A 24,891-nucleotide genomic window follows, 5' to 3' on the forward strand; every position below is an offset into this window, starting at 1 on the left:
CAATAAAATTATTGAAAATTCTATTATTTAAAAATCCTGTTCATATGTGAAATATCCATTATTATGAATGCAGCCATTCATGTGTCAGCTGAGAAATCTGAACCCATGTCTGTTCCCAAAATGAACAGGCAAACAAAGATATCACAGGAAACGTAAGCTCTAAAATTTCACGTTGTAAATTCAAGCCAACTAACTCTTCATCCAAATTTGTGTCAAAAAGGTTCATGGTTCAGTGCTAAAACATGAAGAAAATGTTGTTCATGGTTCTGTTTTATTTAGCTTTACATAACATAATACTGTAATTAATAGATCTAACGCTCCACTGTCTCGTATAAACTGTCTTGAATTATACTAAGAATAATAATAATAAAAAGAAACGTAATGTTTGTGTTCTTGTTTTATTGAATCCCTGGTCAAATACTGCTTGCAGGTCAACAGCTAAAACACAAAATGTTCTGCTTCACATGCTTATTTAGCTCTGCACGTGGCACACCTCCAGGAGCTTGACTGTTTTCAGAGAGAAAAGGTAAAGCTTCATCTGTCTTTTATAAACCTGATCAAATTTAGAGATATGACTCTTCAGAGATATGAAGGATGCAATACTACTCTATAGGTACTCAAGATTAACATGAGATTGACAGAAACTATGTTTAAACTGAATTAATGTATGAACAGAATGAACATGAAAGAAAACCAGTTCAGGATATCTAGATTCACTCCAAACAAAGTGAAAACATACTGAACTGCACCCACCTGTTTCTCAGGAATTATTCTTGATTTTAACCACATGAAGTAAAAGCTAAAAAATACTCTACATTCATAAAAAAGACATCTTGAAGGTAAAAGCAGAATGGACAAAAGCACAATTACTTAAATATATGTAAAAACACTAATAATTGATGAACATTGTTAAACTGAATCTTTAACATTTTCCCAAAATGAACATTCATTTCTCACAATGTAAATTTTAATGTTGTGATGACTAACATCTAATATGTATTATTATTATTATTATCATTGATGAAATGGTCAGAATTACTGAAATTACTGACTTTCAGCTAACATAAGTGTATTTATAAATGAACAGATACAGTTTTTTGGCAACAATATACAACATGAGTCACACATTCACACTAGCACTTACCTTAGTTCAAGCTCACCTGTGTATTCACTTCACTGTCTGTGCAGATTGTAAAATAATGTTGTTGGCATCCTTCTGTCTTCGAGAGACAATGGGTTAGAATCTGCACCCAGGTCAGTCTGTGGTTTGGTTGCAGACTCTGCTATGACTGTAGAGTCCGATACGGGAGCGACAGCACCGCTGGCACTTGCTGCAGGTGTAAGCAGTGGTGGAGTCAGTGGGGGCAGGCTGAGCGCTTTGCTGCCGGCGGGTCCTCTTCTCCTCCCACTGCATTTCTTTTCTTTCTTCGGCTAGAAGGACACCCATCTTGACGGTGGATCGCCAATTCTCGCGGTCCAATGCCACTACCTCCAAATCAGCTGGGCAGATGCCACACGCTTTCAAGTCTCGCTTGCAAGCGTCCTTGTAGCGCAGAATTGGCCATCCAGTTGGTCGTGTTCCTGTGGCAAGCTCCCCATACAGAACGTCCTTTGGAATGCGACCATCATCCATCCTGCACAGGTGGCCAAGCCAGCGCAATCGCCTCTGTGTGAGGATGGTGAACATACTTGGCATAGCTGCCTGAGACAGAATGGCTCTGTTTGTAATATGATCCTGCCAGGTAATGCTCAGAAGTCGCCTGAGGCAGCGCATATGAAAGGCATTCAGTCTTTGCTCTTGGCGAGAATATAAAGTCCAAGCCTCACTGCCATAGAGGAGAGTGCTCAGGACGCATGCTTAGTACACCTTCAGTTTTGTTTTGAGTGTCAGCAAAGTATTGTCCCAAACCCTCTTTGCTAGCCGAGCCATAGCGGTTGCTGCTTTGCCTATCCTTATATTGAGCTCGGTATCCAGCGATAGGTTGCTGCAGATGGTGGAGCCAAGGTAGGTGAAATTTTCCACTACCTCCAGGGTGTGGTCGCCAATAGTGATTGCAGGAGTGGTGCTGACATCTGTAGCCAATATGTTGGTTTTCTTGAGGCTGATGGCAAGGCCAAACTCTGTGCATGCATCTGCAAAGCACGTGATGAGTCGCTGGAGGGCACCCTCAGTGTGTGCAGCAAGAGCAGCGTCATCTGCAAACAGCATCTCCCTTATGAGTACCTTGCGGACCTTAGTCTTTGCTCTGAGGCGGGCGAGGTTGAAGAGGTTCCCATCACTCCTAGTGTGGAGGAAGATCCCGTCTTGGGAGTTGCAGAAGGCGTAGCGCAGGAGCAGGGAGAAAAACATGCCGAAGAGCGTCAGTGCCAGGACACACCCTTGCTTCACACCACACCTGATTGGGAAGGGGTCTGAGAATGACTCGCCATACTGGACTGTACCTGCCATGTTCTCATGAAATGATATAATCAGCTTCAGGAGCTTGGGGGGACATTCAATCCTGTGTAGGAGAGTGAAAAGGCCAGTCCGACTGACCATGTCGAACGCCTTGGTCAGATCTATGAAGGCAAGGAACAGGGGACGTCTCTGCTCATGGCATTTCTCCTGTAGCTGCCTGAGGGTGACCTTTTTGCTCGGAACCCGCATTGCGACTCCGGATACACACGATCGGCGAGCAGTTGTAGACGGTTAAGGATGACACGTGCAAAGGCTTTCCCCACAACACTGAGGAGGGAGATCCCATGATGGTTATTGCAGTCGCTGCAATCGCCCTTGTTCTTATAGAGCGTGACAATCTTAGCGTCTCACATGTCTTGGGGTATGATGCCCCCTTCCCAGCATTTGAGCAGGAGATTGTAGAGGTGGCCGAGAAGAGAACTCACTATTCCTGCCTTTATGATCTCTGATGGAATTCCATCACTGCCTGGTGCTTTCCCACAGGCAAGTGAATCGATAGCCTTCCCAAGTTCCTCAATGGTGGGTGGCGAGTCAAGCTCTTCCATGATGGGCAGAGGCATGATATTTCTGATGGCTGTATCAGTAACAATGTTTTCTCTTGAGTACAGTTCCTGATAGTGCTCAGCCCATCTCTCCATTTGCTTGCTGCGATCTGTGATGATCTCGCCGGAAGTAGATTTTAGGGGAGCAGTCTTGATGACGCTGAGACCAAACGCTTTCTTCATGCCCTCATACATGGCTCGGATGTTACCACAGTCTGCCGAAGTCTGAATATCGCTGCATAACTTCAGCCAGTAATCATTCGCACACTTTCGGGCAATCCTTTTGGTGTTGTTTCGTGCTTCTCTGAAGGCAGCCATTGTCCTTGCAGAAGGCTGTCTCATATACTCAAGGAGAGTGGCACGTTTTGCAGTGATGGCAGGCTCCAGCACCTCGATCCCTGCCTCAAAACAATCTTCACTCTTTTTCACTTTCTTCCCGAAGGTGTCTGAGGCGACCTTGTACACGGTATCACGGATATACTCCCATCGTGTCTTAACACTGTCTACAGGGCAGTCCTCCAGGGCCTCATCAATGGCCCTGGCGAAGCATTCCCGCAGCTCTGGCACTGATGTTCTTGCTGTGTTGATGCAAGGGCGGCCTTTCTGCTTCGAGCGATGGGTTCGTCTAGGTTGGAAGCGCACCTTACTGCTGACCAGGGAATGGTCCGTGTCGCAGTCAGCACTATGATACGCGTGAGTGACGAGCACGTGCTTGAGCATGGATCTCCGAGTAACAATGAGGTCAAGCTGGTGCCAGTGTCTGGATCTGGGGTGTCTCCAAGACACTCTATGATGGGGCTTGGTGGGGAAGAAGGAAGAGCATAGCTCAAGTAGTCGCTGTCCGTTCTCATTAAGCTTGCCAACGCCAAAGTGTCCGATGCAGTGTGGCCAGGTGATGTAGTCAGCGCCCACCCGGGCATTAAAATCTCCAAGCATGAGTAGATTGTCTTTCGGTGGAATCTCTGCAATTTTGGCATTGAGTTCGTAATAGAAAGCATCTTTATCCTCAGCTGTGGAGCATAGTGTGGGGGCGTAGACGCTAAAGATGTGCAAGGGTCCCGATGAGGTTGTGAGACGGAGGGAGAGGATACGCTCAGTCCCCTGAGAAGGAGGTTCTACTGATGGCAAGAGAAAATTTCGCACTGCATAGCCGACCCCATAAAGTCGGCGCTTGTCTTGCTCCAGTCCTTGCCAAAAGAAAGTGTAATCTCTCTCCTTCAGACTTCCACTGGATGGAAGGTGTGTCTCTTGAAGGGCGGCAACGTCGATGTTGAGCCTTAACAGCTCGTGGTTGATGGTAGCGGTTTTTCTAGCGTCGTCAACTTGCTGAAGATTGTCACAGAGGCTGATGACAATGTTCTGACGTTCCAGGTTGCCAGCCGCAGGGCTGATGACTTTTTGGTCTTTTGATTATTTCCTGGTGCTGGGTTTTACAACCTGCCTGTCGATTTTGTCTAAGCTCCATGCACCCGATGAAGCAAGCAGGTTGTGGCGGGGTAGTACCTAACTGCCCGGGGGCTGCCCAGGTTAAGGCGGGCGGTAACGACCCAATGGAACACGATGGTTCCTCCCACTGTCGGGAGCAACCCCTAGCGCCCGGCTCGACGCCAAATGAGCCATGACTTAACACTGGTAAACTGCTGCTCCCCGTGTTGTTTCTGCACTGAAACAGTGCAGCTGGAGTGACCTCTCCAGGTGCAGGCCTGGGCTAATGATATGGAGGTCCTGGGTTGCCCAGACGTCAGGACCCCCCTCTCGGCTTTGCTGGCAGGGTCTGACAGAGAGGCGAGCCAATACAGTCAGTGCCAGCGCAGCTGCAGGAGTTGCCGGACAGTGAAGTATTCCTTCACCATCCGCCAGAGGGGCTCCACTCCTGATTTTCTGTTGGGGTTTACTCCCTTAGCCTTTGCATCCCCTGGAGCTAACCACAAGGCAGTGGTTCACGAGGGTTTCTGTACAGAGTTTTCCTTCTCTGTAGTGGTGTGATGGTACATCCCTTGGGTCGCTCTTTGTCTGGAACGTCCCCCTCGACCTTACCGCCATGGGTGGCCCTACCAGGAGCTTAAGCTCCAGACGGCATTGCTCTCAGGTTCATCGGGACACGCAAGGCTCTCCACCACGGCAAGGTGGCAACCCAGGGAGAGCACTTCACTGTCTGTGCAGATTGTAAAATAATGTTAATGCTGTGATTACTGATTCATCTCATATATATCATTTGTATGAACTAATTAACCTGCTAGTGAAGCAGTTCTGTTTATTATGTTAAACTGGGTCTGAATATGAGTCTTGGTACAGACGACTGTTCTTTGAAGGATGTTTGTAATAACTGAAGCTCTGGGGTCTGTTTCTGGAGTGCTGTCATACTGATACTGATGATGGTGTACCTGGGACAGACTGAGAAACAGGGTCCAGTCTCTGCTTGTGTTTCTCTGAGTAGATGTCCTGGTACCACTGTTGATGACTGTTCCCACTCAAAGGACCGTCCAGAAAACCGTCCAGCAGCTACACCAACAAACACACAAGCACACATGGTCCATTAGCACACATGGAGGACAATATGCATGATAACGGTAAGAATTAAACAGCAAGCACTAATTATCAGTTCAATTATCATTCTGAATCCTTTATTTCAGACCATCTTTAGGCTGTGATGTCAAATGTGAATCCATAATGCACTAGTGGTGGTGATAATGGTAAAAGCAATTATTTGTATTTTATAACACAAAATAAATAGACAGTTTTGAGATGATCACCACAGATATTACTGAACAATCATTGTACTAATTACCAGTGTTGGGGAAAGTCACTTTTAAAAGTAATGCATTACAATTTTGCGTTACTCCCTGAAAAAGTTACCTAGAAAAATGAAATGAATTCACCTCAGGCTGAAAGAAAAGTATGTTTATGCAGGAGATCACTCTTCAGCTATAAGAAAAGAAATGAAGCACAAATATTAGTTCATCTAAAGTAATTTTTGCTTATTAGCATGGTTGAATTGCATCATCGATGGTCAGCAGCAAAGACACTGGTTAATAAAATGGAATTAAATACATAAAGAATATTTGTTTTATTTAACATCTTTAATTATTGCAGAGTTGTGTCATATTCTGAGTTTGCATTTCACTGTTTTTATTCATTTTGAGGAACACTGAATCTGTTTTTTTTGAGAGTGAGATGACTTAATGCATGTTCACATTTAATCTAGAGTACAGTAACATCATGTTTACTCCCAATTTCCTGACAGGAGACTTATAAATGGGGAAAAAAGTAACTGGCGCTACTTATTTGAAAAAGTAACTCAGATATTTTCTTAGAAATTCAAAAGTAATGTGTTACTTTAGTAGTTACTTGAAAAAAGTAATATTATTACATAACTCGCGTTACTTGTAGTGCGTTACCCCCAACACTGCTAATTACTGCTGTTTACCAAGTCAACTTGCAACTTTACCAGTAGGTGGGGACACATGAGCATCTTTTGATATGAACAAATCACTGAATCACTGACTCAATTGATTCATCGAAAAAATGAGTCGTTCATTATCTACACAATAGAACTGATTCGTTTACTTAAACGATTCATTACCACTCGAGTGAGTCATGGATGAAGAGCAAGCACTCTCTACTACAGTTTATGTAAAAAAATAGGAAGGCGTTTACTGTGTAGTTTGCAGTTTAAGGAGGCCAGAAATAAGGAGAAACAACACAGTTTGTATCATTTTCATCTCAGGTCGCCTCACGGAAGAATATTATTGCACAAATTAACCAAACAGGGTATTTATAAAGACACAAAAGAGTACACATCTAAAGTTCTAAACACTTCTCCATCTACGTGAATGAAACCTGTTTAAAAACCCTCTTAGCCCATACTGCCCCCAACTGGTGAAAGCCCCAAACAGGTTATATTAACACACTGATTCCTGGAGACTCTTTAAAATGATCGTTTTGGTGCATGGTTCTTTAAATGATAATAAGCTACTGCTCACTCTACTCCTGTCTTCCATTATTTGTGTATTCAGTGGCAAGTTACCATCAAAAACAAAACTAATCCAGGGTGTCCTTAGTGGCTCTGATTTTGGGAGAAAATGTAGACACTTATGTTCACTTTTACATTTTACAAAGACCTGCATTGCTTACTAGACATTATACTTGCAACAGCTGCTCGAGAACAAAAATAAATAAATAAATAAATAAATAAATGTTGTTATCTTGTTAAGCTTGCTCTCTTGTGTATTAATAGTGCATGTGTTTCATGTGTGGTTTGTCAGTGGTTGAAATGTTATGAAGTTGTTTCTTCTCATGTTTTGATTCTCTGTTCCAAGTGTTTCCTATGTTCACTTAGACTTCTTGTTCAAAAAAAAAAAAAAAAAAAAAAAAAAAAAAAGTGAATAGATTGCTATTGTTGGGTGGTTGTGTCCACACACTGCTAAGACACATTTACTATGCAAACAGTATATGCAAAGGTGAATTTTGCGTGCAATGTCCCTTTAAGTTGAAATGTGTATTGCTGCTTTTATTTATTTATTTATTTATTTGCATTTTTGAACAGCTGAACGTCTCCTAAGGTTGGTCTTGACGTAAAGTGTACTTCCTAAATTTTTAATTGTAGAAAAGTGAAAAAGCAGAAAAGATTGTTCTAATTGTATTGAGTAAAGAACATGTTCCCAGTAAACAAAAATATGAATAAATAAAATGTAATTTATATGAAATAATATGAATAAATACATTGTATTTAGTAAGTTGTTATTTTCATTCATTACAAAAAAAAAAAAGAAAAAAGAAAAAAAAAACACATTAATAATAATACATTAATAATACAAATTAATACATTTTTATAACTAACTAAAGCCATCTTCATCATCACGTGCTGGTGGCGAACAAATCTGGAAAAAACAAAACAAAACACTTTTTAGACGGTCCCTTACATCGCACAGAGAAAGATATTCGCTTCAGATTTATAGCATGTTTAAGAACGGCTTAATCGTATGGCTTGCTTGATTAAATTAGTTCAAGCTGATTGTCTAACATGCCATTAATTCATACCATTAATAACATTAATTCACTAATATTACCATTTTTGCATCCAGCTTTGGAAAGATAGCCTACTGGGAAAAATCCAAAGGTGAGAATGTGAAACTTCATTACTTCCTGGTCTTATGTTGGTGAACGTGGAAGCGTGATGAAAACCCAACGTGCTGGTATCGCATTTCATTATAAATACTGCGTCTGTGTGTTTACATAAAATAAATACGAGGCGTAACATTAAATTAGTTTACTTATGAATAGTATTGATGAATGTATGTATGAACTGTAGTAACAGTAACGAGTTTCACTTTCTTGTGCTCAGTGTTTATTTTTATATCTTGGCACCATGCATGAAGAGATAAAAGTTAAATATCATCTTAACACAGATTTCTTAAAAAGCTTTTGTCTTTGAGACTTACAGTAGGTGTTTAGAGCTCCATACTACATAGTAGGATGAAATGCAGAGTCTTGAGACTGTGTTGAATCTCGTTGAACAGAAAGACATCAAGAGGCAAAGATGATCAACTGAAACAATGAACAGAACAGAATACCGAAATGTCTACTGCAGACACAAGGGGTATGAATAATAAAGATCAATGCTTAAAATGATTGTTCAAATATATTTTCATGTAATTCTGCCAATATAAATTTAATTTAAAAGCAGTTAGAATATCACATTCTTTTCATTTCCCTGATTTCCCCAATCTGATTTCAAAAGATTTCTCTTTTCTCTTTTTTTTTTTTTTTTTTTTTTTTTTTTTTTTTACTTTTCTGGTTGTGATAGAGATGCTAATTTCTACTGTTATGTTATCATGATTAGAATGATATATAATGAAAGACTTTTGTTTCATACAGTGACTGTTCCCCACAATCCTCCTCTCAGGAGAAGACAGAGCATAGACCAACCTCCTATAAGTAAGTCTGTAGATAAAAAAAAAAAAAAAAACATACATGATGAAAAGTGTGTGGAAATGGACCGTTTTATTTCAACTGCTGCTTTAGCATCAGAAGTGAAAACATGTTCAAAATTCACCTCTTGCTAGCAGATTCTGGTAATTTATTTTTAATAACTGTGATGATGGATTAAAGCTCATGAGACTGGCATCATATCACATGTATTCTGTGTTAGTGTCCAATACTAAATGTCTGATTTTCATTTTTTTGCAGTGAGGATTGTTCTTCTTGGGAAGCGTGTATCAGAAAACAGTCGAGTGGGAAACTTCATATTAGGGCGAGCAGCATTTGACAGTGAAGCTCCTCCAAATTTTGTAGAGAGAGTCGTAGGAAGACTGAAGGACAGACATGTGATGGTCATCAACAGTCCTCAGCTGCTTCAGCAACATCTGTCACTCCAGCACATCGTACAGACAGTGAAAGAGTGTCTGTCTCTGTCTGATCCAGGACCTCATGTGATCATTCTTCTCCTCAAACATGATCAGTGTTCAACAGAAGATCAAGAGTGTGTGGAGAAGGTGCTGCACTCTTTCTCTGAGCGAGTTTATCAACACATCATGGTGATCACCACACAAGAGCCCACTGAAACTAATGAAATCTTACAGAAAATCATTCAGAAATGTGCAAACAGACACTTCAGTCTTCAGAGAAGCAGCTCTCATGATGATCTTCTGCAGATGTTTGAGGACATTGTGCAAATGAATGATGGAAGACACCTGGTTTGTGCTAAATTTGAAGCTTCACAATATTTCACAATGAAGCAACAAGCCACAGCAAAATGTGAGTGTAAAAAAAAAAAATATATATATATATATATATATATATATATAGGATTGTTTATTGATAATTTCTTTTTAATATTCTCAATCTTTCATCTTTCCCTATTAGTTTCAGAGGATATGAAGCTCAATCTGGTTATGTGCGGGAGTGATGCAACATTAAAATCCTCCATATCAGAGCGGATCCTGCAGCAGACAGAAAGAAGATCAGAGGTGGAGCTTCATGGCCGTCAGATCAATATGGTGGAGCTTCCAGCTCTGTTTAACACTCGGCTCTCAGAGGAGGAAGTGATGCGTCAGACTCTACGTTGTGTGTCTCGCTGTCATCCTGGAGTTCATGTTTTCCTCATCATTATTCCTGAAGCTCCACTGACTGATGAAGAAAAAGCAGAAATGGAAGAGATCCAGAGGATTTTCAGCTCAAGAATAAACAAACACATCATGATCCTCATAATCCAGAATTCAGAGCATCAGACAGCAGAGCTTAATGAAGAAACAAAGACCATCATTGAGAGTTTTGGAGGGCGACATAATTTCTTTGGTTCCACCACACAAGTGTGCACACTGATGGAGAAGATTGAGCAGATTCTGGAAGAAAACAGAGGAGGCCTTTTCTCCACAGAAACATTTTTGGAGGCTCAGATGAAAAAACTGCTGAAATTTGAAGAGATGAAGAAAACTGACTCACCAGAGACACATTTTCTGTCAAAAGGTAATGACCACAAAGTTAATTAGTTTACCAGTAGTTTATCAGAAAGTAAACTCTATAGCTAGAAAAATTTGAAAATATTTGAATTTGAGTTTCTTAAATTAGAATTGTAGCTGTGACAAAAACGTTCAAACAAAATCATTTTTGTGCCATGTTTTATAAAATTTTGAGATTCATAATACCAGCATTCTAAAATTTTTTGATGTAAACAAAAGATCAAAGGTCAAGCTCCCATTTTCCACTGATATTTTTCTGCCAATTAGAGATGGTACATTTCCTGAATTGGTTAGTGTTTGCATTTTTCTGTCATTTTATAATCTGAATATTTACAAGATACTTTGGTGTTAAACAATACAAATAATCATACAAAAAAATGCTACAAAATAATTTGGTTTTGTTAAATCGTCACCATAATATTATATATATCTGACATTTTTGTCAAAATTGAGTTATTCACATATTCTTATTCTGTGACAATGTATTTACATTATGTGATGTTTCTTTTGTAAGCTGTGTACATTTTTTAGAAAACAAAAATGGTTATATCTAGTCTATGGAACGCAATAACTTTGCAGCTCAATATCTCAAAAGTGCACAGAATGCAGATTGAACCTTATAATTCTAAGGCAATGAAATGTAATTTCTGTATCAAGTTCAAATATTTTTTCTGCTTCATATTAAACACTTCACATTAAAACAGATTTGTTCTACTGCATATTTAGATAAAAACACCTCAGAATTCATACTACGACTTCTGTCCATTACATCATCAATAAATGCCAGTGAGCCCGTTCCATTGGCATTCATACAAGCCCATGCCATCCATTGTCCCTTAGTAGTATACTTCAAGCTTATTTTATTAAAAATACTTAAGTAAAGTTCAAGTATATTTTTAGTATACTTTATGTTGTAAGTATACAAATATCAGTGTACTAGTTGTCCTCGGGACTAAATTGTCCCACTTTCTAGTATATAAAAGCAGTGGTAAACTTTTGAGTACACTAGTTTACATCAATGTTTTTAGCTTGTACTGCAACTATACAACTAGGTTTTCTTTAAATGAAATTTAAATTATACGTTATATTATGTATTAAGTATATTAATATGTCTCCATTTAGGTATTAATTTGAATATATTTTGTTATATGAATATCTAAACATACAAAACATCAAAAGAAAGAACAGGGTATCTGATTGTAAACAAAAACATTTTATTCTAGCTTCATGTATTTTTTTAAACACTTGAATGTGGTAAAGTTTCATATATATATATACACTACCGTTCAAAAGTTTGGAGTCAGTAAGACTTGTAATAGTCTTTAAAGTAGTCTCTTATGCTCATCAAGGCTGCATTTATTTGATTAAAAATATACAAAAAAAAAAAAAAAAAAAGCAATATTGCAAAATGTTTTTACAATATAAAATAATGTTTTTTATTTTAACTTTTAACTAAAATAGAATTTATTCCTGTGATGAAAAGCTGAATTTTTATCAGCTGTTACTCCAGTCTTAAGTGTCACATGATCCTTCATAAATCATTCTAATATGCAGATTTATTATTAGAATGATCAATGTTGGATAATATCAACAGTTGTGCTGCCAAATATTTTTTGGAACCTGTAATTTTTTTTTTTCAGGATTCTTTCATGAATAACAAGTTTAAAAAGTACAGTGTTTATTCAAAATATAAATATTTTATAACAATGTAAATTATTTATTATTAACTTTTAATAAACTTAGGTAGTGTATATATATATAGGAAATGAACATTTTGAACACAAAGCTGAAAAAAAGACTATGAATTGGATTCAGAATGATATAATCAAAACGTTTCAATAACATTGCACAGTTTTGATGCTGTTCTATGTCTGATGATCCTGTTTGATTACATGTGGAAGCATCTGTTGTTTCAGTTTCTTCTTCACTTGTGTTTTTGTGGAAACACAATTATAAGTATATGTCAAGTATATTTAAATGTAATTTTAAGTATATTTCTGAGAAATACATAAAGCCCATTTATTTTGAGTTTATAAAAGTATACAAATAACACACTTTAATAAAAATTGTTTTCATAAAGGCTAACACTGCCACCACCATGTTTGACACTTGATCCAGGCCTTTTGATATTGTTGAGCTCACCACTGCTTGCTTTCTTCTTAAGATTGTAGCCAACCGTTGATCTGGCCACAACAAAGTTTTTTTTTTTTTTTTTTTCTTCCCTATCTCTTTTATAGATTTATGTTGTTGTTGTTTTTTCAGCTTAATGATTGACTCCTTCACTTTCATCAAAATCTGACAGTAGATATAATATATAGATCATACATAGATCATCAGGAACAGGATTGACTATCTTTTATTAAATGTGAGCATCATCAGAGCAGATGCTGTCAGACATCCACATATTAGCAACCTATTTAACAGAACAACATGTAGCAGGAATACTGTCAGTGCAGCTAAAACGCTAATGTGGCCTGATCCGTCCACAGCACTAAAAGACTGATCATATGAAGCATATCTATGGTTCATTCAGTTATTTGTAAAACAACACTAAAATTCTGGTCAAGATGTCACCTTTGTGATGTGATCAGACATACACACCAGAGACGTTCAGCACGTTCACTGTTCAGCATCTTTTTAATTAAGCTTTTAGACTAATTATTTTCCTCTTTCACAGGTTTGGCAGAGAGTAGAGATGATCTGAGAGGGAGAATGGAAGAACATCTTCAATCAAAATATGAAGCAGAACAAAATAAGATGAAGCACCTGTTGAAGCAAGCAAACAGAGAAAAAGAAGAACTGAGGAGGAAACTAGAAGACGAGAAAGAGAGAATGAAGATGATAATAGAGGAAGAAAAGCAGAATCAAGTCAAAGAGAGAAAGAGAATAGAAGAAGAGTTTAATGAAAGACTGAAAAAAGAGAATTTAAGAATGGAAATAGAGAGAGCAGAACTTAAATCTGAACAGGAAGCAAAAGAAAACCACATGAAGATCCTGACAGAGAGACTGGAACAGATGAACAAAGAAAGAGAAAAACTGATATACGAACATGAAGAAGAGAAAGAAGAAATAAATATGAGGAAAGACAGAATCATAGAAAGATGTTATTTTTTTTTTCTTCTTTAGGTATGTATTTATGTGTATTGTTCCTTTGGAAATACTGTATGTAAAACTATCATCCTAAGAAAACCAAACACTGAAATGAAAAGAGAAGAACAATATCAAAGAAACGATAAGAAAACAACAACAATGCAAGAAACAGAAACAACAGGGAAAAAAATGAGAGAACAACAGATTTCTGAGTATTCAAGAGTGAAACACTGAATAATCAGAGAGAAAGAGAATAGAGACGAGGACAGCTAGAGAATTTTAAATAAATATTGAAAGAAGAAAGAAATGCAAGAAGAATCAGCAAAACAACAGCATGAAGATTAACTAAACAGAAGTCAGTTAGACCTGAAAGAGGAATACAAAAAGTGAAAAAGAGCTGCTCTAAAACATTTGATTGACTACAGGAGAGTGTTCTTGTCACTCATGCTTGGCCTTTCATGTTTGTTCCATTAGTAGATGGGCCAGCTGGCATTTTTGGTGAGATCAAACTGTGAATCACTGATTTGAAACCAGATCAAATTTGGAGAATGCACTAACTACATTCATAATCCCAGACATCGCTTCAAGAGTTTCATCAGAGATGAAGTCAGTTGGTACATCACTGATAAGTTCAGTGTCAGTGTTTTACCCCAAATGAAGGAGAACATTGAACTCCTGCAGCAGAAGATCATGAAAGCAGCACATGAATCTACTAGGATTTAGTCTTGGTTTTAAAAAACGGACAAAAAAAAAAAAATAAAAACGACCTATACACTGATAATATAGTTATACTGGTTCATGAGTTAATGGATAAAAAGGATGTTATAGATTATTATTATTATAGATCTTATTGTTTTAGTTATGCTTTTTTACACTTTAAGCTTCCTTTAAGTGCATAATTTTGCTGTTTATACATGAAAATGACCTGCAAAGTTAAAAAGTATTTAAGGAACAATCCACTTTTTTTTTTTTTTTCAAAATAGGCTCTTCCAACTCTCCTAGAGTTGAGTTTTACCGTATGTCGGTAGCACTCTTAGCATAGCTTAGCATAGATCATTAAATCCAATTAGACTGTTAGCGCCTCGCTCAAGAATGACCAAAGAGTTCCCATTTAAAACTTGACTTTTCTGTAGTTACATCGTGTACAAAGTCGGACAAAAAATTAAAAGTTGTGATAGGTCGATATGGCTAGGAACTATACTCTCATTTCGGCGTAATAATCAAGCAACTTTGCTGCCGTACCATGGGTACAACCCCCCCCCCCCCCCCCATCTCATGACGCTGGAATGAGAGTATATCCTCGCCATATCAGCCTAGAAAATCGCAACTTTTCATTTTCTGTCAGTTTTTGTACACAATGTAGCTACAGAAGAGACAAGTTTTAAATAGGAAAAATATTGTAATTATATATGGTCATTTTTGAGCGAGATGCTAATGGTCTAATCAGATTAAATGATCTATACTAAGCTACACTAAAAGTGCTACCACCAGACCCAGAGATCAGCTGAATGGATATGAACGGTAAAAATCAACTATTTAACTCTAGGGGAGTTGGAAAATTAGCCTATTTTCAAAAAAAGTGGAGTGTTCCTTTAAGTCCACTCCAACATAAGTGTATAGTGTGTTGTACAAAGCCGCTTTTCCACCATTAGGACGAATGGTCAAAAGAACTGTAAGCAATGGTTCTAGTTATGGTCACTTGAGCTTGATTAGGCAAGGCACAGTTTGAAAAAAAGATCTTGGCCTGGAATTCTCAGCTTTTTTTAGCTAACCATGTTGAATCATGCTAAAATGCATGTAGTGTCATCTGTTGGTCACCTGTTTGTTGTCTAGTTTCTCTCTGTAGCTGGCCAAATGTGCTATTTGAGCAAAATAAACAGATCATCCTCCATAACGTAATTGCTGTTTGCATTTGTCCGACAGTGGAAAAGTGGCTAAAGTGAGATTGTTTCACAGATTTAACAGACTAAACCACATGAAGCTATTTACCTTTGCAGATATAACAGACTGGGTTCATGTGAACTTTGTGTGTTTTTGACATAACTTTGTGTGTATTTAGCGGTAGATGCAAAAGAGCCAGACTTGTGTGTGCGTGTTTTAAATGTGCGCTCACAAAACCCTCTTACCAGAAGTTTAAATTGACAAGGCTTTTTGAACACATGAAAAGAATAAACTTTTCATGGTGACAAAAATTGGTACATCTATAGGTATCTATAGGGAGAAAAGAGAGCAGCAGTTCATTTGTTTTTGAAAAGGGACACAAAAAATGTTTTGAAAGAGGCACACCCATTTCAGGTCTTGCTAATTTTATCTTTTTGCTTTCTCTTGTTTGTTTTGTATTTAGGGTGTTGTCCTCCTATATATTGTATTATGTCCTGTTCTACAAAAAAAAAAAAAAAAAAAAAAGTTTTAATCTACTCTGTCTGAGTTCTTCCTGCCAGATCCTTCACTGAACCCACTGAATTCAATAAACATTAAATTATTACTTTTAGTAATGGAATATTTTAATAAAACACCAAAAAAGTACATGAACCCTGTGATAAGGGGTCTCATCTTTACCCCACCATGGCCATCTCTTATAGAAATTGTTACCAGTTAATGCTAACTAGTTTAGGTTGTTAAGGTGCTATACTGAAGGTAACTCCTTGGTGGACACGTGTTATTGAATATTTATCGTTAGGCATATGGCCTATCAGTCGTTTTTGCATTTATGCAATATACTGGAGTCAAACCTGAGAAAGTAGACCAGAATATCCCACTGCGTTCCTGGACACGCAATTTAATGAAATACATGTGCAATATATATTTCACATTTTTCTGCTCTTTTAATGTTCAGAATTCTATATTTATAGACCTGCACAGACAATCCATCTCTGCACCAGTACTGTCCTTATGCACACCCGTGTATCCTCTTCCGCCAGGAGGTGGCGACAACTGCCCGTTTACGTCTTCATTTTATTAAAAAGAACTTGGATTCTCAAGTTATCAAGAATCATGAAGCTCTTGTTTAAATGTTGTTTATTACTGCATATAATTAATTAAATTGGAAGTTTAATTTCATGAAGTTCAAGTTAAACAAAAGACTATTTTGCCTATATATTTCATCATTGAGGATTTCTTAAGAAAAGTTTAAAAATCTCGTCTTGTCTCATCTCGTGGAAGTGTCTGGTCACACCCTTACTAAATGACTATCAAGGGAACAAAAATACAATTTGTAATTTACTATTACAAATATATCCACTAGATGGTGCTAATAGGCTACTCACTATACTTAACCCAATAACTAGTTTTACACTCTTCTTGAACTTGCGATGGTAACATTGAATCTGATTTATACAAGTCATTTTGTATAGTATGTTGGGTTACATATTTCAGATGTTCACAGATTAAATATGAAAGAGACTGTCTAAAGAAGGATCAGAGTCAGATATACATCAGACATTTTCAGTTGTATCAAACATCTTAACTGGTAAAATCCTCAGGCAGGTCATTTCATCAAGATTACGAAAGATTGGAAAGACAGTGTCAGTGAAGGTGGTTGTGAAGGTGTGTAGATGTGTTTTAGCTACAGGATCAGAGAATGACACCGTTCCTCTGTCATAGTCCAGATTAATTCTCACACGCTCAAGATCCTGTTTAACAAGAAAACCAAAACTAAACAGTCCATACCGTACACTCCAGACATCAGTGAAGAAAAAACGTCCCTTTCTTTGGTTTGATGCTGTCGTTATGCCAACACTCCACTTTAAATTCTCCTTAACTTCCACATCCCAGCAGTGTGTTCCTGAGATAAAGCCCTCTGAACCCAGAACAAAAAAACTCTCACTGAATCTCTCTGGATTATCAGGAAGCAGTTGTTTGTTCTCACTGTATCTCACACTGGTCAGATCATCAGACAGAATTAGATGTGGATTTGCAGTGTTTGGATCCAGAATCACAGGAGCTGACGAGACACAGTTGACAATTTTATTCTGATGTTCATATCAAGATTGAACCAAACAGAGATCTTTATGAACATTAGTCCTATTGATCAAACACATCTGACATCTTTAAATCTGTAAATCTTCCCTAATGCATCATTTCCAGTGTATGTGTAAGAGCACAGATGTTCTCCAGACTCACTGTTTTGGACAATGTCCTGCATCTTCTTCCAGACTCTGAACGGCAGGTTGCCCAAGTAACGTGACACATGAATCAAAGCTCCAGAAGGCGTCTGTGGATCCGGCTGTGAGATCTGGACTCTGGAAGAACATTCAGGAGTCAGAACTGCAGTGGATTTGGATCAGAAACAGAGAGACCAGAGACACCAGCAGATCACTCACCTTTCCATTGAGACTGGAAACTCCTGCAGAACAAACACACCATTGATCATCAACAACTCAATCAATCATCAATCACTCAATCAATCAATCTATGACCTGAAATCAGACCTTTAGAAAGCAGACATCATTGGCTTTCATCATCTCCTCCGTGTCTTTGATTGTGTGTGAAAGAGCTGAGATGTGTCTGTTGATCTCCTCCAGCTTCTCCTTCATCATCTGCTTCTTCTGCTCCTCTTCCTCCCTCAGTGCAGTGATTGTAGCTGCTTCTTCATCTCTGAGAAACTGATGAAGCTTCTCAAACTGTTGTTTAATCTGATGCTCTGTGTGCTCAGCTTGAGACTGAAATAAAACCACATCTCAAAGACGCAACCTATAATGGACTCCAGGACTGAGTTTAGAGACCCCTCTGATAAAGGAATGCTATGTGATTCCCGCCTGAGCATGAGTCCTGCCCACAGGTCATGCACTATTGATTGTTATTGGCATGTACTATATTCAAGACCAGTGGTGCCCAATCCTGTTCCTGGAAATCTACTGTCCTGCAAAGTTCATGGAGCAGGGCTGGAACTGAATTCTGCAGGTAGGAAGATTTCAAATAACAGGAATGGGCACCCCTGGTCAAGACAGGCTACACACAGAATAAGGTACAAATGAAAAACGTGCATGACCTGAAGTACACTATTTATTAAACTATTTCTTTGTGGAGGGAAAACAACTATATTGATGAAAATACACAATTCAGATCTTATTTCCCTATACTGTATTTATGTACATTTATTGTATTTATATTTGTTGCATACTATCAACTTTCCCCATTTTTAAAGGAGAATGTTATGTTCCAATCAATAAAGAAACAAGTCATTATGTCAGACAAACAAATTCCTCTTATATCAGAAGAGCCACTCCTCACCTTGGTGTGCTGAACTGTTTTCTCACATTCTCTTTTAATTTTGTTTTTCTTGTAAGGATTTCAGTGCTGTATTGAGCTCCTCCTATAATTTAAAAAAAAAATCTATAAGACACCAGAAATAATAATGTAATATGACAGTGTGTGGAATGCCCAGTATAAGCAAAATGGTCCTGAGAATTTTTTTGTTTTTGTATCCTTGTATCCTCTGGAGGAAAATAAAAAGTCTTACCATATATGATGAAACAATTTCACTGATGGGTCTGAATGTATGATTTATGTGTTCATGTGAATCTCTGCACACTAAACACACAGGCTGTTTGTCCTCCAGACAGAAGAGTTTGAGTTTCTCACTGTGTAAACTGCAGATCTCCTCAGATCCTGATGAACGTCTTTCATTTCTCTCCTTCAGGAACGACTCACACAAGTTTTGTAACGCAAGATTAAATGGAGGATGGTCTTTTGAGGATCTTCTCCTGCAGACAGGACACTCCTGAGTTTCCTTGATTCTCCAGAACTGTTGAAGACACTCTTTACAGAAACTGTGACTACATGATAAAATAACAGCAGCCTTAAAGATTTCTTGACACACAGGACAAGAAAGTTCTTCTGCAGATAGTGAATCCATAGTCACAGTTTGAGCTCCAGTGGTCTAAACTTCACTTTCACTTTCTAAACAATGGTTTCAAATAACCATGAGAGTCACAAAGATTCAAATCCTTCTTGAAAGTTTTTCTCTTTAGTCTCCACTTATCGCTGATTCTTTTTCGTTTTGGACAAGAGAGAAGAGTCAGAAAGGAGAAGTAACAAGTCAGTCTCTTCCTGGTAGGTGTTGTACGGGAGGGTGGAATTTCTGATTAGCTTGGGTGTGTTAAAACCGCTTAATAAAAAAAAAAATGTTTTTACAAAATCCATTTAAAATTAACTTGCAGTGAAACTTTCTCAAGATTAATGGTTGAAAACTTTGAATCAAACACAAAAGAACAAGGAAAAACAAATACAGACTCAATACATTTTAATTTATCGTTATCAAGTTTATTTTTTATTTTTTTTTTATTTTATTTTTTTTTTGTAACTTTTTTGTCACAGACTTGGGCAGCTTCAAAGCCCAACATGACTTAAGACAATGAATTAGGGTCTTCTCTACTAAAATGATTGGTCTAAACTTAATTTCTCTTTGGCTGAGGAGAGAAAGTCACATACATTCTGTATTAGAAACAAACAACCTAGTAGCTGCTAGGAGAAATTTGGGCAAGTTCAAACCTGTGTACCTGAAATCTATCATGACAAAAGAGAAAACAAGTAGAACAGGGACAATAACACTGACACTGACATATGCTACAGAAAATACTAAAAACATATATATATATATATATATATATATACAGTACAGACCAAAAGTTTGGACACACCTTCTCATTCAAAGAGTTTTCTTTATTTTCATGACTATGAAAATTGTAGATTCACACTGAAGGCATCAAAACTATGAATTAACACATGTGGAATTATATACATAACAAAAAAGTGTGAAACAACTGAAAATATGTCATATTCTAGGTTCTTCAAAGTAGCCACCTTTTGCTTTGATTACTGCTTTGCACACTCTTGGCATTCTCTTGATGAGCTTCAAGAGGTAGTCACCTGAAATGGTTTTCACTTCACAGGTGTGCCCTGTCAGGTTTAATAAGTGGGATTTCTTGCCTTATAAATGGGGTTGGGACCATCAGTTGTGTTGTGCAGAAGTCAGGTGGATACACAGCTGATAGTCCTACTGAATAGACTGTTAGAATTTGTATTATGGCAAGAAAAAAGCAGCTAAGTAAAGAAAAACGAGTGGCCATCATTACTTTAAGAAATGAAGGTCAGTCAGTCCAAAAAATTGGGAAAACTTTGAAAGTGTCCCCAAGTGCAGTCACAAAAACCATCAAGCGCTACAAAGAAACTGGCTCACATGCGGACCGCCCCAGGAAAGGAAGACCAAGAGTCACCTCTGCTGCGGAGGATAAGTTCATCCGAGTCACCAGCCTCAGAAATCGCAGGTTAACAGCAGCTCAGATTAGAGACCAGGTCAATGCCACACAGAGTTCTAGCAGTAGACACATCTCTAGAACAATTGTTAAGAGGAGACTGTGTGAATCAGGCCTTCATGGTAGAATATCTGCTAGGAAACCACTGCTAAGGAGAGGCAACAAGCAGAAGAGACTTGTTTGGGCTAAAGAACACAAGGAATGGACATTAGACCAGTGGAAATCTGTGCTTTGGTCTGATGAGTCCAAATTTGAGATCTTTGGTTCCAACCACCGTGTCTTTGTGCGACACAGAAAAGGTGAACGGATGGACTCTACATGCCTGGTTCCCACCGTGAAGCATGGAGGAGGAGGTGTGATGGTGTGGGGGTGCTTTGCTGGTGACACTGTTGGGGATTTATTCAAAATTGAAGGCATACTGAACCAGCATGGCTACCACAGCATCTTGCAGCGGCATGCTATTCCATCCGGTTTGCGTTTAGTTGGACCATCATTTATTTTTCAACAGGACAATGACCCCAAACACACCTCCAGGCTGTGTAAGGGCTATTTGACCAAGAAGGAGAGTGATTGGGTGCTGCGCCAGATGACCTGGCCTCCACAGTCACCGGACCTGAACCCAGTCGAGATGGTTTGGGGTGAGCTGGACCGCAGAGTGAAGGCAAAAGGGCCAACAAGTGCTAAGCATCTCTGGGAACTCCTTCAAGACTGTTGGAAGACCATTTCAGGTGACTACCTCTTGAAGCTCATCAAGAGAATGCCAAGAGTGTGCAAAGCAGTAATCAAAGCAAAAGGTGGCTACTTTGAAGAACCTAGAATATGACATATTTTCAGTTGTTTCACACTTTTTTGTTATGTATATAATTCCACATGTGTTAATTCATAGTTTTGATGCCTTCAGTGTGAATCTACAATTTTCATAGTCATGAAAATAAAGAAAACTCTTTGAATGAGAAGGTGTGTCCAAACTTTTGGTCTGTACTATATATATATATATATATATATAATGAAGAGTTCAAATACAAAACCCTCTAAAAGCCATCTCGGTCAAAAATGAGATAATGGTACTGAGTGAATGCTCTTGACATGTAGTATACATCTATCAAATACTTTTACTTCAAACTCACTAAATCCCAGCCTCAGCCCAATCAGAAGTACCAGTACTTAGGTAGACACCTATAAATAAGAGCCTGACAAAAATGCTTATTTTAAAGGGGTCATTGGATGTCCATTTTTCCACAAGTTGATATGATTCTTTAAGGTCTTAATGAAAAGTTTGTAATATACTTTGATTAAAAATTCTCAATGGTAGTGTAGAACTACACCCTTTTTACCTTGTCAGAATCAGCTCTGCAAAAATCATCCCATTCTGGTGGAGGCTGCTTTAAATGCAAATGAGCTCTGCTCACCCCGCCCCTCTCTTCTCTCTGTTGAGCAAGGAGCCTGTTTACTTTAGCCGCATTTAGCCATGTTTAGCCGCTAAACTTGCTAACTAGCACATTATTAGGAAAGGTGATCGCAAAGATTCATAAAAAAACCCTTATACTCACTTCTGCTATAAGTGAAGCTGGATCACAAATGATTCACACGAACATAGACAGACATGTGTAGATGGGGAGGTGCATTCCCTTCACAAACAAACGTAATCCACAGCATCTTCAGCGGCTCAGATGTCGGGAGTAAATGACGACCACTACATTCATTATTACATCCAGCAACACAACACCTCAATCGCTCACTTCTTGTCTAACTTACATCCCTGCTCCTGCATCGAAACAAAGAGGGCAGACTGTGACAGCTGATCTGAGGTAAGACGCTCATGTCAATCAACTATCGTGGGAGCGGCTTCTGTCAGTGTGACGCAACAACGACAGGCATCTGAGAATGGCTCAATTTGGGGATATTATTTTTACAGATTAATTAAAAACCACTGCATGGATTTTTATCATTATAGGGTAGATTTGTATATACAATGCCAACACACATTAATGTTCAAACAACATGTAAAAGTGAACTTAGCATCCGATGACCCCTTTAAATAAAAACGTCAGATAGACTTAGAGGCTTTTGTGTCTGAACTCTTTTTTTCTTCTACTGGAGCATAAGAAACGCCATTTATGAGGCAGTTGTTGTCAGATTTCACTGGTGATTTCAAATATGAAATTTAATCGTAAGAATGGAGAATTTGAATCTGAGAATTTGAGAATCTGCACTTGCATGCCCAAGAGGCGTTTCAAATATGGCCGCCAAGTCAAATGACTTGTCTTAAAGGTACTTTGACCGTTCTCATGACGAGAGAGTATTTGTGGATGGCTCATGTTCTCATTATGGGAATGTGGCCATAGGCATGTTGCAGTCACAACTCTCATACTTTTAACGTGAGTTACCTCAGCCACTTCCCGTCCTGGTCCTTCCACCTCTGGGTATGGTGCTGCTGGTCAAGCTGCCTCTGCCCTGCACACAGTGGCCATCCCACAGATATATTAGGCTAAATCACTGAAAGAACTGTAGAAGGTAGTTCTAACCTGGAAATCATACAGGAACTGCATTCAGCGACTGACTATGCCCTTCAGGCTACGAAAGTCGTGGCGTAGGGCCTGGGCTGTGCGATGTCCATACTCATGGCCCAGGAACACTACCTGTGACTCAATCTTGCCAAGATGTGGGATGCTGAAAAAATTTAGTCCCATTAAGGAAACTGGGCATTTCCATCCTGAATCACCTTGACGAGTGGCTGATAGCTCACTCTTGAGAGTTGATGTGTGCACACAAAAATCTGGTTCTTCAACACCGGTTGGGACTTTGGGTCAACTAGGAAAAAAGCAAGCTCTCTCTTGTGCAGAGCATCCGATTTCTCAGTTTGGAACCAATTAAATATTTACAAAGGCTCTAAAGGCATATGGCATACTTATGCTGATGCATATGAGACTGCTTCAGCCTTGCCTTCAGACTCAAGTCCCAAGATGGCCATGGTGCTGTGCCAAAAGTTGTGTTCGATTCAATTTAAGTTTTGGCAGAGAAAGTGAAAGATGCATAGAAAGTGAAAAAGCAGACATGGCAAATAATATTATTTAAATATGACAGGCTCATAACTCGTATGACATGGGAAATACAGTTGCAAATGGACTTTGCTTTTTCATTTCAAATCTGGTAGTCACTGTGCTTTTGCGTAACCGAAAACAACGATAATGCAAGATTATGTAGCAATTTATATGCGTTTTCTAGTTGTGGTTTCCTGGTTCTTTGTGTCTTGGTTTTGTTATGACCTTTGCCTGTTATCTCGACTACGACTGTGGAAATATCCTTGTATAAACAACTGCACTTGGATCCGCAGCTTTGTATTCTCGAGCAGTTCATGACAGAAGACTTCACCGCAAAATGAATCCAGCAGTTTGTCTTTTACGCCTTCGTCCAGGTATCCGGGCCATTGAAGATTATGTTCAAGACTTTATTGAGCTAGCTTATTTGACCAGCTGGGATGAGTTATGCCTGATGATATTCTTTCGGGGGAGGACTATCTGCCACTCAATTCATGTATGCCACTGCATAGCCCTAGTGAATTACCAGCGTTCTCTCCACCCTTAATATCATGACTAGGGTTGGGTATCGTTTGGGGTTTTTTCGATACCGGTGCCAAATCGATACTTTTAAAACGGTACCGGTGCCAAAACGGTGCCTGAACCGATACTTTTAAAAAGCCACAAAGTGGTGGATGACACAAGAATATATTTTTATTGGACAAAAAAGTTCTTTAAATTGAACAATGTATTAAAAGTAAAAAAAAAAAAAAAAAAAAGAAGAAGTAGTACTATACATTATTAAGTCAATGCAAAACGCAACAACAATAAAACCTAAGCCACCTAACCCAACTACAATAATTTAACAGCTTAAAATTTCAGAAATTCTTTTGCAGAAATATGACTATATGTGATGAGGTCTGGGAAAACCCGTCGGATGTCGCGGTGGGACGTTTTCAGGAAATTCGTTTTTTCATTAAATTATTATTCTATAACATCTTGTCTATCATCTCTGAAAATATCTCTTCGAAATTCACTTGTTTAGTGCAGAAAAATAGACATTTATTG

The 24,891-nt window shown here is 38.4% G+C and overlaps 1 protein-coding gene and 1 pseudogene across 1 annotated transcript; one reads left to right on the forward strand and one right to left on the reverse strand.

Annotated features, from left to right (window-relative positions):
• Window positions 1–7,850: 7,850 nt before the first annotated feature.
• The window catches only part of LOC127162740 (uncharacterized), a 33,507-nt pseudogene continuing 16,466 nt past the window's right edge, over window positions 7,851–24,891 (forward strand).
• LOC127163427 (E3 ubiquitin-protein ligase TRIM39) lies at window positions 18,790–19,407 on the reverse strand. Its single transcript, XM_051106663.1, has 2 exons — window positions 19,012–19,407; window positions 18,790–18,864 (listed from the first exon to the last, which is right to left on the reverse strand). The coding sequence occupies exons 1-2, from the start codon at window positions 19,405–19,407 to the stop codon at window positions 18,817–18,819; spliced, it is 444 nt and encodes a 147-aa protein (XP_050962620.1). The 3' UTR covers window positions 18,790–18,816.

The sequence above is a fragment of the Labeo rohita genome, chromosome 3 (genome assembly GCF_022985175.1).
Source record: "Labeo rohita strain BAU-BD-2019 chromosome 3, IGBB_LRoh.1.0, whole genome shotgun sequence".
In the NCBI taxonomy this organism is placed as follows: domain Eukaryota; kingdom Metazoa; phylum Chordata; class Actinopteri; order Cypriniformes; family Cyprinidae; genus Labeo; species Labeo rohita.